The sequence below is a fragment of the Martes martes genome, assembly GCF_963455335.1.
Source record: "Martes martes genome assembly, chromosome: 4".
Taxonomy (NCBI): Eukaryota; Metazoa; Chordata; class Mammalia; order Carnivora; family Mustelidae; genus Martes; species Martes martes.
In genome coordinates this window covers 31486380-31504382 of record NC_137891.1, presented here as the reverse complement: position 1 = coordinate 31504382, position 18003 = coordinate 31486380, and the positions used below count along the sequence as shown (strand labels likewise).

The window sequence follows — 18003 nt, the reverse complement described above, 5'->3', positions numbered from 1 at the left end:
CATTTGTGACTGTGTCTTTGGGTGAACATATTGTGTAGGATATATCCTAGGAATAGAATTGGTGAGTAAAAAGATGCATGCCTTCAGCTAAGCAGATATTGCCAGACATTTGTCCAAAGTGGTCGTACTAATTTGCAAACCCACCATCATGTGTTGGCGAATTCCAGTAGCTCCTTATCTCCACAATTAATGTCATGTCTTTCACCTTGAAGCCATCCTGATGGGTGTGCTGTGAGTTCAATTTGGTCCTAATTTGTGATTCTCATGACTAATGCTGTTGAGCACTTTTTAACATATTTGTTGGCAATTTGGAGAAAGCAGTTCAATTTTCACGAATACTAAGTGGGTGATATGTGGGTATGGCTAAAATCATATGGGTGATGGTGAAATTGCTAAAGTGTAGTAAATACTGCTTTCATTAATGAATCTTTTACTAATTGATAGTTTTATTCCTTTAAAAAAGCTTTTGCTCTAGTAAATTCAATTAAATAGAAGCTTAGAGTTAATTATGAATAATCCCCTCTGTGGAATGATATGAGATACCAAGGTCTATATCATGGGAAGCTGCCCAGAGGATGCCATTTATTTTCAATATAACTATTCTTTATAAGATAAAAGATTTATACAAATATTAATGAAAGAAATATAACAAAAATAATTTTAATGGTTAAATAACAGTATTTCTGTAGTTTAAATTTTTCTCAAAATTATAAAAGGAAAAAGTAAATATATAGTATGATAACTATGTTAATTCACAGTGTACTACAGATGGTGTGGTCTAGCAATAAGATACACATATTTTTAAAAATGTATTTTGGAGGGAAGCCTGGGTGGCTCAGTGGGTTAATAAGCCTCTGCCTTCGGCTCAGGTCATGATCCCAGGGTTCTGGGATCGAGCCCCGCATCGGGCTCTCTGCTCAGCACACAGCCTGCTTCCACCTCTCTCTCTGCCTGCCTCTCTGTCTACTTGTGATCTCTGTCTGTCAAATAAATAAATAAAATCTTTAAAAAATTTTTTAAAAATGTATTTTGGAGAAGTGGGGAGAGACAAAGGGAGGAGAGAGAAATCCAAGCAGACTCTGCACTGAGTGTAGAGCCTGATGCGGGGCTCAATCTCACAACTCCAAGATCATGACCTGAGCCAAAACCAAGAGTCAGACACTCAACCGACTGTGCTACCAGGTGCCCCAGATACACATTGTCAGTCATATGATCTTTGACTCTTGCCAGGGTGTCTCTATGACTATATGTAAGTTATTATTTGTAAATAGTGTCTTGAGTTCCGGCCCTGATTCCCACACAAAAACTTAATAATTTTAACAGTCGCTGTATGAATTGTGTCTACTTGTAGATGCTTCAAATCTGAAGGTTTTTGGAAGTCTTCTTGCCCAATCCCATTCTCCCACTCAGCCTTGTTCTCCTCCCTCTTACCTCCCCAATCTCCCCCTGCCAACATCTGCTTTTATATTCAATGAAAATTAATCAACATTTTTTGTAATCAACAAGATAATCCAAAATCTAAATTTTTTACTACAAATCTGTAATGCAACCCTGCTTATATTCTAAAAACTATGCGATTCTGTGGAACTGTGTTCCTGGAGGAACATATTCTAGGAGTCCTTCATTCTCCCCTAATAAATCTTAATCCACTTTATCTCCTATACCAGAAACCTTGGAATCCCATTTCTTCTACCTCTTCTTTCTTTCTCCTCCCTTGTTATCAATCTGACATCAAGCCTTGGCTATTCTTTCTTTAAAGTGTTAATTTTTATCCTTTAGGTAACAGTCTCCTATAAAATAAAAATAATTGGGTGACAGGAGCTTCATATACTTGTTGCTTTGTTGCTTTTCTGTCTCCAGATGGTTAAATAATATGTCTGAGGTTTCAAAGCTCAAGTGATAGACATGGTGTTTGAACCTTGATTTTCTTTTTTTTTTTTTTTTTAAGATTTTTATTTGTTTATGTGAGAGAGAGAAAGAGAGAGAGAGAGATCTTGAGCAAGAGGAGGGGTAGAGGGAGAAGCAGACTTCCTGCTGAGTAAGGAACCTGATGCAGGCTTGACTCCAGGACCCTGGGATCATGACCTGAGCTAAAGGCAGACCCTTAACCGACGGAGCCACCTTGGCACTCCGAGCCTAGATTTTCTAACTCCAATGACAGTGGTCTTAAAACACTATGCTCTAGTGCCAGAGGAGACCATTTTTAAGCTGAGTCTATAAACATGAGCAGGACCTGACAGTGGGGCAGAATATAGAAGAATGTACTGGAAAAGCCTAAATAGAGTCTGGAGGTATAAACATGTGCAAAACTTAGGAAATTGCAATTTTCAAGTGTGATTACTGTATCTTTTTTTTTTTTTTTTCACTGTTCGGAGATTCATTGTTTATGTGCCACACCCAGTGCTCCATGCAATAAGTGCCCTCCTTAATACCCACCACCAGGCTCACCCATCCCCTACCCCCCTCTCCTCCAAAACTCTCAGTTTGTTTTCAGAGTCCACAGCCTCTCATGGTTTGTCTGCCCCTCCGATTTACCACAGTTCACTTTTCCTTTCCTTCTCCTAATGTCCTCCATGCTATTCCTTATGCTCCACAAGTAAGTGAAGCCATATGATAATTGACTCTCTCTGCTTGACTTATTTCACTCAGCATAATCTCTTCCAGTCCCGTCCATGTTGATACAAAAGTTGGGTATTCATCCTTTCTGATGACTGTGTAATATTCCCTTGTGTATATAGACCATATCTTCTTTATGCGTTCATCCGTTGAAGGGCATCTTGGTTCTTTCCACAGTTTGGCGACTGTGGCCATTGCTGCTATGAACACTGGGGTACAGATGGCCCTTCTTTTCACTGCATCTGTATCTTTGGAGTAAATACCCAGTAGTGCAATTGCAGGGTCGTAGGGTAGCTCTATTTTTAATTTTCTGAGGAATCTCCACACTGTTTTCCAAAGTGGCTGCTATATCTGATAAAGAAAACTACCAACTTGTTTTCTATGTGGAATCTAGACTTGAAAAATGACACCTAGTGTTAGCTTCTAGAAGTACCATGAGCCAAGAGTAGATTGGGCTTAAGGTTCAGTTATGATTACAAATACAAAGTTGTGTAGCTTGACATATTTATACTTATCTCATATCATTTATCAGTAATGTTTACACCAAGAGAAACGTTCTCTATGCATTGGGAGGGGGGGATTTTATGGATAGCCTTTTGCTTTCCATGTGAGTTCTCATGTCAGCTCTCTAAAACATAGGAGTGAGCAATCCATGAGAATGTCTGGAGAAATAATGTGAACTCTATAATTTTTACAGCTAAGATGCTATTAAACAGAGAAGCCCTGGCAGCCTCTAGTTACCCAAATAATCATTTCATTATTTCCTTCTGGGTTGCAATTATTTATTTCTAACTAGTGTTTTACTATAGCATTAAATATACTCCTTTGGAACTAAAAGCAGTAGCCAAATGCATTGTCTTTGTCTGACATCCCATTTTAGTTGCTGTTAGAAAAATAAAAATCCTTTATCGCCTTACATTCTAATACCTTTTAACAAAATCTGTTAAAATGATTAGGCAGATTTTTTTTTCCCCAACTAGTTTCACAAATATTTGAAGAATTTAAGATACTGTAGAGAAGGTCTATAATTTCTGAATAAACTTTGTTCTATTTAAGGGCCAAATATTAACTCAGTTGTTGAAAAAAAAAAATTATGATGAAGTTGAAACAAGTGTCTCTGGAGCGAGTAACCACAGCATCTGGTCTTCTTTACCTGTAGGTTGAAGAAAAAGTCCCAGTCGGTGGATATCACCGCTCCAGGTTTCAACCCTCTGGCTGCTGCAGGAAAGCAGACGCCACAAGCCAGTAAACCCCCCACACCCAAGACGCCCATCATTGAAGAAGAGCAGAACAATGCGACCAATACCCAGAAGCATCCTTCTCGGAGGAGTGAGCTGAAGAGGTTCTACACTATTGGTGAGCACCAGACATTTGATGCATTGGGCCAGGTGCCGTCTGTCTGAACAGCCCTGTGAACGTGGGGATCTGCAGTTACGTGCCCCCTTGCTTATAGGATGCGTATATCTTTCTGCGGGTTGATGCGGTCATTTTCTCATGCGGTTTGAACGTGGAGACGGAAGACCACTGAAAACCTTCCGCAAAGTTAAATAAGGGAGCAGGTTTGGGGACCGGCCCTGTCCTGGCCTGAGGGGAGTTAGTCATGTGTGTCTTTGGCTCCTCAGTGTGTGAGCTGACGTGCTACCTACTTTCATTTTTGCCCCCCACAGCCCGCGCCGCTTCTTGTTTATTTGTGTTTGTTCTTTTCATGTTTCCTCCAGGCTCTCAAGTCTTTCACCGTGTTCTGTCAGGGTGTTGAGACAGTGGTTGATGTGCCTCCATGACTACCAAAACCACTAAGAAAATAGAGGCTGAGGGAGGACAGATAGCTGTGCAGGCGTGCACTGGCCTTACATGTTACTTCGATTTGGAGGGATTGAATGCCACGTAGAACCCATCAGCTAAGAAAATAGTAAACTCTGGGTGGAGTTGTGTAGGCATAATGCCCCTTTATTTGCACAGAGGAGATAAATCGACACAGAAAGAGGAGATGGAGGCTTTGCTTTGCTTATGACTTCATTTTAGAGAGATTTGGTCATATCCAAAAGCCTTTAAAGTAGAGACTATGGCTTCATGGGTTAACCAAAGTTACATCAAAGGGCATACATTTATAGCAAATAAAATGAAGAATCTACCAGCCCAAGCCAGTATGGGATGTTTGAAAACTTTGTCTCAGCAACTTTAGTGTTCTTATTTAGAGATCACACTCAGGAGGCCAGATTCCTAATTCTGACTCCCACATCAGTTTTCTCTGTGACTTTGTCAAGCCATGTTCCTGTGTCTTTGGGTTATGTTGTATCCTTCAGGTCTGAAGACATGCCTCCACGTAGGTCTAGCACTATTTCAGGATGTGGTGACTAAAACCATGCTTTCCTGTTCTGCCATTTTATGTCCTCTTCCTACATCTACTCTCTGGTGTCCTCTTTCCTGATGAAAATGTTCAAGTCTTATTTTTCAAGAGAAGATAGGCATGGTGACTTTGAGGTTATTTATAGTCAAATAATAAGAACTGATAGAAGTGTAAACAGGTTCATATTTCCATTTTTAAAGCTTACAATAGCATGTTTCCAAAAATCGGTTAACTAGAAAGGCCCATAAAGTTTGCACAGCTGCCTCTCTGTTTTCCAGTGTCCTTTCCTCCCACCCTTCAACGTGTCCATCACCTTCTATTGCTTTTCCAACTTACTAACTGGCTGAGGGAAAAAAAAAAAAAAAAAAACAGTATTTTGCCTTCAGAAAATAGTTTAGCATATAAACACAATATTCCTTAAAGATGAGAAAATGAGGGAGAAACAATGACAAGCTTGGCTGCATAAATAGATAAGCCTAGAAAATAGAAGTCTAAATGGTGAGTTTGGGTTGCAGAGAGATGTACGGTAAGTTATCACAAATAACCCTACCACTACTGAATTTTTAATGATTGGACTTGTAATAATTTGATTCATAATCAGTGCCAATGGCATATCTATTATGTTAAAGCAGATATCTGAATTGTTAATTTAATGTGTTTTTATAACCGCTCTACTAATTTGGACCTGTAACTTATTTTCAAGGCTGAAATATTAGCAATATATGATCGCCTGTATTGAAAGGTTATGTCACAAAACAAGTGTCTTTCAGAATCCTTTAATGACATGTGTTGATAATAACGACAATTAAAATTACCCCTTATTGGTAATGCCATATACCAGGCACAAGTGAAGCTTGCTGGGCAGGTGTTTTAATCTTTATTTTTATGGATGAGGGATAGAACCTGAGAGAAATTAAGGAGACATGAGCAAGAGAGAGCAGACTGTGCAAATGAAATTAACCTTCTCTTGTGACACTTTAGAATCAGCCTTCAGTTATACATAAGGCTACCTGCCTAGCTGTGCCAAATGAGTCTCTATGGCTAATACAGTGGAGCAATATTGTTACTTCAATTCTCAGATGATCTCATTTAAGGAAACATGCCAACTAACCCATCCACCAGCCAGTGTGCCCTTTCATTGAAAGGTATCTTTTAATGTTTCAATTTCTAGATCACACAATTGAGGAAAATACCTAGAAGCCCTCCTGTGGCCAAGTTAAGTACTACATTTAGGCTTTTCAATGAAGAGCCATACTGTATTTGAGTGAAATAGTGTATTTAAATTCAAGCGATGATTCTGAGGACTAAAGAATTTTCAAATTAAAAGAAATTAGAAGATTTTGAGGTTATTTAACTTTTAGGGGCTGAGTGGTGCACTAGCTTCTCGAGAAATTTCTTTCACTCTCACAACTGTTCTCCTTCATGGACCTATGTACAGCCTCTATCTCTTGTGGAGCAGACTCTAGGAAAGACATACAGTCTTCTTGTACAGACAGTAGATTCGGGGGACGCCTGGGTGGCTCAGTGGGTTGAAGCCTCTGCCTTCGGCTCAGGTCATGATCCCAGAGTCCTGGGATCGAGCCCCGCATCTGGCTCTCTGCTCCACAGGGAGCCTGCTTCCTCCCCTCTCTCTCTGCCTGCTTCTCTGCCTACTTGTGATCTCTCTCTCTGTCAAATAAATAAATAAAATCTTTAAAAAAAAAAAAGACAGTAGATTCGGGTCCTTAATTATTCCTAGTAATAGAAACATATTAAGCCTAATAGCAGCAAAATAATGACACAGCATAAACTCACTTTTATAAGAGAACTAACCCATTCTACAGAAGTGTAATATTTCATTGATTTGGAATAAGTAGGGGAAAGCTGTTCTCTATTGATGTGAGATATATGAATCTTCAGATAAATTAAAAGGAAGTATCCCCCTCTTGCGTTTAAGCTCCCCTGGCCTCTGACTCTTGCTTGTCCCCCTTGTCTTCCTGTGTTGGCATGTCTGTCTCTGCACCAGCTCTCCCCATTCCTGTGGGTAGGGGGTGATGCTGTTAATTTCCCTGATCCAAGCACTTAGTACTGCGTGAAGTGCGTAGGGAGTGCTAAATAAGCTTTGAGGCTGGTAAAGGGGTGGTTGGTAAAGGGGGCTAGCAGAGGTTGTGAGGATTAACCTTGCCCTTGCTAGTGGAGGAGGAGAGGAGGAAATTGGCTAAGCAGTTTCAGGAGGAGCTTTGGAGATTTCATTCTAGTTCCTCATTGCTCCTCAGAGAAGGATCAGAACACCTGCTATGGAAAACGATGAACCAAATAATACAAACTTTCTATCTGTCTATCTATTTTCTATCTATCTATCTGCCGACATTAGAGTTACCAAAGTCTTCTTTTATGACAGAGCACCTCTGTTTAAGTGCTCTCTGCAACTTCACAGACAAAGCAGACAAGGGCAGAACTTGACCTTCCCAGGTTCCTGGCTCAGCAGGGCTTCCAAACAGGTGTGATACGGAGGCTCCTTGGCTCTCAGGTGTCAGAATGAATAATACCTCTGGAGCTTTCCTTCAGCTGAGACCTCTTCCTGTCGGGTCCTCACTTTGTCATATGAACTGACAGTCTGCTTACCTCCGTTAATCGCCTGTTTACCCTCATGGCCCAGCCCAGTCTTTGCCTTTTATTCTATCTGTGTTAATGTCGCTGTAACACCTTCCCTTTATTAAAACACCACCTATGGTGAATCAGTCAGGGTTCTTTACACAGTAATTTCCACTTACATTCAGATGACTGAATTCTGGGTTTATTTGGGACATATGTATAACTCAAACTCTCCCACATATGAAAATATGTTCATTCATTTAAGAATCTTTCATTTATTAATTCAGTAAATATTTATGGAATGCCCACTACATGCCTGGCCTTACTTGAAGTTCTGCTAATATAAGAGTACATAAGACCAAGTCCATGCCCTCAGGTGCTTGTATTCTAGTGGGGAGGACAGGCTATAAACAATCAGAAGGTTAACACATTGTCAAGGAATGATAAGTATATAAAGAAAAAAAATAGGTTAAGAGAGAAAAGTGGTAGAAAACTTACTCTGTATAATGTGTTTAAATCCTACACAGGTTTTATTTGATGAATTTTGTCAGATGACCTGTGCAGTTCTGAGAAATCAATTAGCATGTCTTCAGTTACATACAGGACATCTAATGTATTCATAATACATTTTTCAGAGAGTTGTTTTTTGCTTTCCTTGCATAGACTTAGGTTTGAAAAGACTAATGGAATTGACATTTGCAGCATGAAGAAGCAAATGATTGAGGGGAAATTTAATGACCTTCAAGCTTCCCAGCATTGTTTGAAGAAGTGGCATCCATATGCTTTTCATTCCTACCAAGAAAAGAATAAGACACTTGGGTTAAGCTGTAGTATAGAATATTGAAATTAAATAAAGAATGTGACATGTTTTAATATATGTTACCAGAAAGTTTGCCTTTTGCTTGTTTTTTTAAGGTACAGCTCTTACTTCTTTTTTTTTTTAAGATTTTATTTATTTTATTTATTTATTTGACAGATAGAGATCACAAGTAGGCAGAGAGAGGGGCAGGGAGCAGACTCCCTGGTGAGCAGAGAGCCAGATGTGGGGCTCGATCCCAGGACCTTGGGATCATGACCCGAACAGAAGGCAGAGGCTTAACCCACTGAGCCACCCAGGCGCCCCCAGCTCTTACTTCTTTAGAATGGTTCAGGAGTCAGTTTGCCTAGAGGGAAAGTGGTAAGACCAGCTCTCAAAGATCCTACATGATTTTGGTCAATGTCAGGAAGCCGTGTGTACTCATTCCATGTGCTTATTAAACCCCTCCTTTTGCTCACCTGATCAGCCGTCAGTGGTGAGATACCGGGCTGCTGGAACCTGATGTCTACGTTGGACTCCCGTTCTAAGTACGCATACATGGGTACTTAGAATCTCCAAAGCTCAGTGTCTTCATATCTTTCCTTTTTTACTAAAAGAGTGAAATCATCTGCATGAGTGCTAGTCATGGTGCCTGGAATGGGAAAGTTCTCCATCAGTGAGTGAGCTTGTCGTTGTGGTTGCTGGCATCAAGGAAGCAGCCAGCACTCAGATCTGGGGGCGGGGATTTGAAGCTAACCTGGGACTGGTGTGATGCAAGCCTCCTAATCTTTGATCCTTGTACATCTGATCAACTGCCTCCTGCTTCAAAAACCCTGCAGTGGTTCTTCACTCTCCCCAGAAAACCAGATTGTTCCTCTGTAGTCCTTTTGTGTTCTGCCCCCACTTACTCTCCGGCTTTCTCTCAGACCCCAGCCCTACACTGTAGCCAAGCCAAATTCCTTACGGTTTCCCGAAGGTGTGCTCATGTATACTGCATCACGGGCTTGATGCCAGCTCTTCTTTCTGCCTAGAAGAGTGTTGAAAATGAACCCGAACGTCCCTCATAACCAGCCACACTTTCCCCAAATCTAATCAACATGAATAGATTTCAGAGCATTTTAACATACCCATTGTTAGTTGTTTAGGTCACTAGCAAATACTCCTTGAAATCAATGATTGCTTATAACATTCTTCAAGGGTAAGTGGAACATGGATTCTGACCACCATGCAGCATTCTATAGAGTTAAGCCTCTGACAGTTGAATGACTTACTCATGATCACACTCTAAATAGTGGCAAAGCCAAGGAAAGAATCTGCAGAGACGGGTAACTAATAATAAAGAGCTTATCATCTACGTCTTCAGATCACAGTCTCTTCTCAGAAGCAAAACAAAAATGAAATTACATTGTTAATAGAGCTCTTAGTGAGTGATTTCCCCAGTGCAAATCCATTCCATTGATGGTGAAACAGAGCCATTAAAAAAGAATACTAGTTTTTCATCAGATTTGACTTATTCAACTAAAGTGACTCTCCTTTCCTTCTTTTCTTTTTTCCTTTCTTGCTCTGTCCCTTTTTCTTCCTCTCTTCCTCCTTTCTTTCATTTCTTTTTCCCTTTTCTTTCCTGCCTCCTTCCTTGTGTTAAAAATGAACTGCTTTTTGTGAAATGATGACATAGTATATATATTGGTTTGGTAGACTTTTTCAATCAGATTTGTTCTTTTTAAATCTCTTTGCTTCTCACGATTAAGTTGGGAAATGTCCCCCAGAATATCCTTTTGAAATTTTGCCGGTCTGTGAAATTGTAAAATCTGAAATCCAATGTTCTTGTCTTTTGCCCTGCCTTCAGGTTAGAATGCCTTCCACATTGCAAGTTTAATGAAGCACAGTTAAAAACAAATTTGTATCTTACTCACACTGGGCTGCTTACATATTAAAAAGAGAGCCTACAGAATTAGGGGTTCCCTGGGAATTCTTCTGAGTAGTTGGCAAAATTAAAACAGTAATAACTAGTTTGGAAACTCTAAAAAGAGAAAAGCAAGACACATATTTTAACTGCTTTTTAATTGCGGTACACCAGGCATTTGAAAATATCATCACATAACTTGTATGCCTCTCATTTTGAAGCCAGACTTTTTAATTATAAGAATAAAAAAGAGCAACTCTAAAGTGAAAAACACTGTAACAGGAGAGAAAAAAAAAATTAAAAAGACTCATCTTGCTGGAGGCGACACATTCCACAGCATGAAACTAGGTCACCCCTGAACCAGAACCTTCTCTCCAAGCTAAAAGAATCTTCATGTAAAAGCAGAAAGTCTCTGTGATTTAATCAGCGGAATGATCTTGGCATACACGTCACCGCCTATAAGCACAGAAACTAAAATGGATAACTGCTCTCAGGGTTCAAATTAAATTATGTTCTTCAGAAAAAATGACTTTGTTTTGAAGTTTGTTCTGACATTTTGATGACTTCTGGTATTTTCTGAGTCACAAGAATACGTAGGGAAAATTATTCCATTGCTGAGGTTCCTGGTGATACATGGAAGCTGAAATTCTCTAAGTGAACCTGAGCTTTTCACAAATTCTGAAGCCCCGTACATGTGCAGAAGTGTCGTTTCTTTTCTTTTTATGTATATTGCATAAGAATGTGCAATTTTTATTAGGATAGCGGATTTAAAGATATCGAGAACCCAAGTTCAATTTTTTGTTCATTTGTAGGATAAGTAGACCTAGGGATTCAGTATATGAGAGTCTGTGTCTGTGTGTACGTGTTGAAGAGGTATTTAGTTGGGTTTTTATTTCATGTCACTTTTTCTTATTCATTCTATGTAAAACCCACTTTAAAACAGGAGGGCTAGGAAAACCCACCAGCAGAAACTCCTTTTCAACTCCAAAATAAATATGAAAGCTTTACGTCTTCCTAGAGAAATTAGATCTTTTTTACTAAACATTTATACAATTTTAAACTTTTCTAAGCAGCAGTAGATGTCCTCAGAAGGAAGAAAAAATGTTTGTTTGATATCCCTGTAGATTGGTAGTGCCTATAGTGTGCCAGAGAAGTTTGCAAACTCTAATTTTCCTGGGTTCACACCATATTTTAGGGAGCCGCCTTCTTTTTTGCCCTAACTCTGTGATTGTCTGCTGTCAGAAGTAATCAACCCAGGATCAAGAAACACAGCTTCATCATTGTTGTGATAAATGGATTAAGAAATATCAATAACTCTCAGGTTTCCCTGAGCAGCTTGTATTAGCACTGTTAACCTGAAAAATAAAACTGTCGTTTACTTTACCTCCAAAAAATGTGTTAATTCAGGAATAGCAGAAAACTGCAATTCAGGACAAACAAGCTAAGGCAGAACGATAGAGAAGACCGGAGAGTAAAGGACTACCCTTATATAGAAGAAACAGGGGCGTTGGGAGGGCCGTTGGAGTAAACTGGGAGTTGAAAGTGTTGTGGTCTTTTGTGGGCTCCCGTCGTGACAGCCTCTTATTGGTTGGGCTAACCCCCGCGGAGAAGAAAAACCTTTCTTCTTCCTGTGGGTTAGTAAAGTACTATGGACTAACAAGGTTTGTCTCTTCCTCTTGGGTCTGCAGTTAAGACCTAGTGGTAAGGTGTGAGCGCTCCCCCTGCTGGCTTTCCCATTCCATTTTAAATGAGGTTTCCTTTAATGAGTTTTCACAGAATGGTGTTTGAGTTGCAGCATAATCATAACTTACTAAAAATAAATTACACCTGTCAATTTACTTAATGATTTCTAAACAGCCTAATTAAAACTGGTTAGAATTGTGGAATAATTAAAATGGACATTGTTTCATGGTTGAGAAATCATCATGATCCTGTTTGAAATTTGCTAAATCCCTATTAAAATAAGCCCTTTAGCTCTGTCAGCCATCAAAACTTGCCCTTTCCACCCACTGAGACTTGGAGGAATGCTTCGTTTCACTGAAGCATGACTGGGAAAGAGAATGACAGATTATTAAGAAAGACCACTTTATTTTGAACATTTAATGATCGAATTAATGGCAATTTGAACAGTAAAATGTGTCCTAATTTCCCCAGTATTTCCTTTTTCAAAGAGTATGAATTTTAAAAGCTTCTAAGGATTTTGCACACATTCAGAAATAAAGTTTCTGTATGTCCTGATTTTTTTTTAACTTCCCAATTCATACTAATGACATTTCTTCACACATTAAAACAAACAAAACAAAAAAAGAAAAGAAAAGAAAAGAAATTCAGTACTTACGTTCTTTAATGAAATAGTGGCCATGTTTACAAGTCTGATCAAAAGAATATTACTTAGAAGAATAAAAATAGTTAAAAGTTAGGCACAATTAGGGCAATGTTTCCATTGCTATTTCTGCCACACATTATGAAACTACTTCGACTACTGTTGATTACTTTGAACAATTCAATTATAAATGTTTCAGTGGCCATTTATAATAGATTTACAATAAATCATGTGCACATCTACACGCAAGCAGGCTTTTAGTGAGCTATTCTGAAACTTCACTAATTCAAAGTTTGAGATAAATTGCACAGACTATGAGATTAAAAGTCTTGTGTTAGTACAACCTATGAATAAAAAGCTATATGGATTTGTAATGGGCATATGATACAGGATACAGAATACAGGATACAGAAAATATTGTGTTCAGCAAATTAGCTTAAGAAACAGTTTTTCACGGGGCGCCTGGGTGGCTCAGTGGGTTAAAGCCTCTGCCTACAGCTCAGGTTGTGATCCCAGGGTCCTGGGATCGAGTCCCACGTAGGACTCTATGCTCAGCATGGAGCCTGCTTCCTCCTCTCTCTGCCTGCCTCTCTGCCTACTTGTGATCTCTGTCTGTCAAATAAGAAAATAAAATCTTAAAAAAAAAAAAAGAAGAAAGAGACACTTTTTCGCTAGGCAAAAATACCTACTAGGAGAAATTAAAGAGCTGGTTTTATTTTGATTTTTTTTTTAAGATTTTACTTATTTATTTTAGAGAGAAAGCAGGGGGTGAGGGACACTATGACTCCCTGCTGAGCACAGAGCACAAGGCAGGATTGTGTTAGGACCCTGAGATCATGACCTGAGCTGAAATCAAATTGGATGCTTAATCAACTGAGCCACCCAGGTGCCCCAATGAGCTGGTTTTAAGGTTATGTTATCTATTAATTAGCCTGTTTCATGTTGCTATGTAAATTAAAGTTAAATACCTTCAAATATTATAAGAATAAGTCTTTAGTACTTTAGATGGATACTAACTTGTGGAGAGAGCCCATATTGTCTCTGTTATCATGGCCAACAAACCTTAGTATCACATTTCTTCTATTCTGTTTGGTCATTTCTTTGGTAAACCTCTTTCATAAATTAGAATCTTAAGTCTTCTGGTGTATTTTGTCTTAGGGAAGAATTGATAGGCATTTTATTTCAACGAACTGTGTTGTAAATATTAAAAACATTACACATTCAGTATATGGAAAATAGCCCATCATCAGAGAAGTCAGTAAGACTTTTTAATTTTTTTTTATTTTTAAAGATTTATTTATTTGAGAGAGTGAGAGAGAGAGAACACGTGAGTGGGGGTAGGGGCAGAGGGAGAGGGAGAGGTGCCCCTTTTATCTTTTCTTTTCTTTTTCTTTTTCTTTTCTTTTCTTTTTTTTTTTTTAAGATTTTTTATTTTGAAATCTGTAAGGCTTTAAACAGTGCCTGCCTGCCTGCTGCATTATAATGTTTTCTTTTTGCTAGCATTTGCAGTCAAGAGTCCTTGAACTTTATGTGTTGCTTAAATTTTAATACATTGATAGAAGGGACATTAATTTCCTCTCATAGTTCTCAAAGCCAAAGAAGGCAAAAATTGTCATCAATAGTATATTGGAGATAAAACACCATAGGTGCTCACGGAGAGTTGAAGTTTGACTGTTTATTGAGGGTCTCATAGACCCATTCAAAATAATTTCCTTTCTAATTAGGTAGTTTCAGTGTTTTTGAGGGTCTTTCAAGTGAGTCAGGTATAACAGAAGCAGTAGAATAATATTTACTCTAAATAACAGGGTATCTGGAATGCTGTTTGGGACTGCAGAGTTTCACTTCCTGTCATAAATAATTTTGTCAAATTACAGATCTTTCCTGGCATGAGAAACATTCTTATAAATACATATAGGGTAAATGGGATGGGGTAGGTATAGCCAAAAAGATGCATTGAAATTAAAATAAGAGAAATATAAATAATAATAATTCCTTCTCTCCATGTTCTCATATTTATTTTTCACTTCCACCCTTATATGAGCCTATCTAAACTGTAATTCAATGGGTAGTTTTAAGAATGCTTATTCAAAAATTTTTTTAAAAAAAGAATGCTTATTCATTCACTTAATAAGTGATTGAGTACCATTGACAAGAGCCATCAGTTGGAAATGAGACTTCTTATAGAAGTCTTTTTTTCTGGAATGAAAGTCTCAGAGGGCACATAGAGATACACAAAAGAGCTGGATGGAAAGAGAAGACACTAGAGAGAAGGAAAGAGTAAGAAAAAAAAGTGAAATACCTAAAACTTTCCTCTCAAGAGGAGCCTGACACTAAAATTTAAGTACAGGAGGAAAGCTAGACCTGAGAAAATCAACAAAATCAGCAACTGGGTGAGGAATTGACTCTTAACATAAAGAAAAAAAATTAATTCTTAAAATGACATTATGTTTCATTTGAGGCTTCTAGGATAACTGTTGAGTTTCAAATTTGAATATCAGGGTGAATGAGGTTACTATTTTACCGAGATGGAAGATACTCCTGGGATAGCTTTTAAAATGGGATGTTGAGAAAAATAAATAAAATAAAATAAAATAAAATAAAATGGGATGTTGAGTTCATTTGTGGGCCGGCTGAGCTTAAAGTACCTGTGGAAATAGGCAGTTGGATCTGCCGTTCTGATGCTCAGGCGTTGGGTTTTGAAGACATTCATCAGATCATACTGGCACGTGGGCATACAGGAATTTCTTGAGACAAGTGACTAGAGTGAGAAGAAGAGTCTTACCCAAAATACAAAAGTAGGAAGAGGCCAGAGGCTGCAGAAGGAACTGAGAAAGGATGGTCAAGGGCAGGGGAAGTAATTCTTGTTGTATCTTCCAGCTCTCTACTCCAGTAGATCTGTCCCTTCTTAGCTCCTACCAGTCCTAGGAAAGAGATGAAACCACATCATTCATATGACCCAAACTGTGAAAGCAGATTATCATGATGGGACCTTGACATGCTATCATTAGAGAATGCAGGTGTTCATGAAAGCTGTGTAGAGAATTTTCTTTATCGAAAGAAAGAGGGGGCAGCAGCTTCTCTTTGGTTCCCTTCTTTGGTCATCAGTTACAATTTAAGTTTATTGGAGTAATAATATCCGTGGAGAAAAATGGGTTGAACCGGGGTTGATGTCTAAGCATCACATCAGAAACCTGTTGATGTTAAAGCAAATGGTTTTTATCCGATTTAAAGAAAAGTCAATGTATATCAAAACGTCTTTTTCCTGTGTCGGATCAGTATTCATGAGTCTCTCCTTTTTGTGTAAATCACACTTATGATTCATTCTGCTTAAACACCCTGTTTATTGCGGAGTCATACCACATCACATGGTCTGAGAACTTTCTCCTACATTATTTTGGGACTTGCAGAGAACTTAAGGATGAGCACCAGACAGCAAATGACTCAGAGTCTTAAGGCAATTTCATGATATACCACCTGAACGGGGAGGGGAAAGGTTTGATTTTACTTTTCATCAACACGACTCAGAGGGGACAGCTTGAATGCCTTAAAACTACTGTAAGGAATTGCTCTCTACATTTTAGTGTGCATTGGAGAATCTTATTAAAACACAGGTGCTCTTTAACCCATAAGGGCACTTCAGCTTTGTGTGCTTCAAACTGGAAGTTACATTACATGGAGAGAGAAGTATATATATGTGATTACTTTTACCATGTTAAGTTAGTTTTTGATGGGTTAGCAAGATTTAATAACCCATCATTTTGTGTCTGTATCATGGATGTGGGATTTCAAGAATCAGTGTGTATTTCAAGAATCAGTGACCAGCAAGTAAACTTTTTCTACAGTTCATTTGTATGCAAATCAATCAATCAATAAATAAAACACAGGTGCTGACTCAGTAGATCTGTGATAGGGCCATGATTTTGCATTTGTAACAAGATTTCAGGTGACACTGATGCTGCTAGTCCGTGAGTAGCAAGGCTAGTCTAACAGGCCTGAAGGCTTTCTTCGTTTGGTGGGGCACAGAACACATGTTTCAATATTTGCACCCAAATTGTCATTCTGAACTAAGGATTTATCATTAAGACTTGTGCTCCTTCTCAAAACAAACTGCTTAGCTCCCAGCCCTTAATATCTGCGATACAAGAAGCTTTCAGAATAAGAGTGTGGATATTGTCTCACAGTACACATACACAGCTCTCGCGTTACAGAATACACGAATTACCGTACCGCATTAATAGATAGAATTGTGTGGTTAACCTTGGAGCATTGGAGACATGTTAGCTGATTCCTGAATGTGATCAGTCAAGAGCATGAGTTGTGACCAGGCCGTGTAGTTTACTGAAAATCACAGGAAGTGAAAATTCCAACACAAAAGAAATTAGAGATTTGCTGGCTGTTCTGCGCTAGTATTCACTGGTTGTGTTGGTCAAAACTGTTGATCAGTATTTTCATCTACTCAGTGGGAATAAAAGTCGTTTCTTCATAGAATTTTTGTGAGTTTTAGAATAGGTAATGCGTGTAAAGCTCTTCGTACTGAATCTGGCTAGTAAATATGAAACAAATAATTGCTATTTCATCGAAGAAGGAACAAGGAAATGGAGGGGGTCGATGAGGAAGTAAGAGCTGGTCAGTATTAGTTTTAGCCTGGGGAAATACATTATTGATAAGTGTTTAATATCTGTACTTATCTATTTTGTACTGAAAGCAAAAATAAGGTTTCTGGATCAGATGAATTATTATCTACAGCAGTAGATAGTGCGGAGTCCCCTTTCTTCAGTCCCCTTGCAGCAACATGAAGAAAGATGTTCTACATCTTTCTACAGGGGTTTATGCTTCAGGAACCCTGACATTATGAATCTGGACATTTATACAGGAGATGGACAACTGCCCTGCTTCCCTCTGGAAAGAGGTTGGGGCGGGGGATAGAGGGGCAAACAAACAAAAACCCCTCTGTTCCTAATGTAAATGAATCCTCCCTGGAAAAGGTCCCTAAGATTTCACAATTCTTTGAAAGATAAACAGAGTCCCTCAGAGTTTTAGCCTCCTTCAAAATGTGCATACATACCTCCAGAGAGACAAATCTGTATCTCTCCAGAGCGCTGTCTATTCAATCATCTTTTAACCCAGATGCCAATTTTCTTTGCTCATGCTGGGCCTTATGTCCTCTCCGCACCTCCCCTACCTGTGATTCCTGAACTTTCGAACTTTCAGGGAAGTTCGTACCAATCATGAAATTCTAGCTGTGATTGGGTTTCCCGTGGAAACTGGGGGAAGGACTAAGTTCCTTGTCCTGGTTGAGTTAGGAAGAAATAGGGAGAATATACCCAGACACATAGAATATACCCAGATACGTAGGACCCTCAGCTGACCTTAGAGTTAAATACATAATCATTAATAATGGAAAAAGAGGATGGAAAATCAGATGAATTTGAAAACTATTCCCA

At 38.7% G+C, this 18003-nt stretch overlaps 1 protein-coding gene across 1 annotated transcript in view; it reads left to right on the top strand.

Moving 5' to 3' along the window:
- Window positions 1–18003, top strand: part of LOC308341129 (oxidation resistance protein 1-like) — a 365268-nt gene that overhangs the window by 243899 nt on the left and 103366 nt on the right. Inside the window, exon 3 of the mRNA XM_080800816.1 lies at window positions 3776–3972. Coding sequence (XP_080656942.1) covers window positions 3776–3972 — 197 coding nt within the window. The remainder of the gene's footprint in view (window positions 1–3775; window positions 3973–18003) is intronic.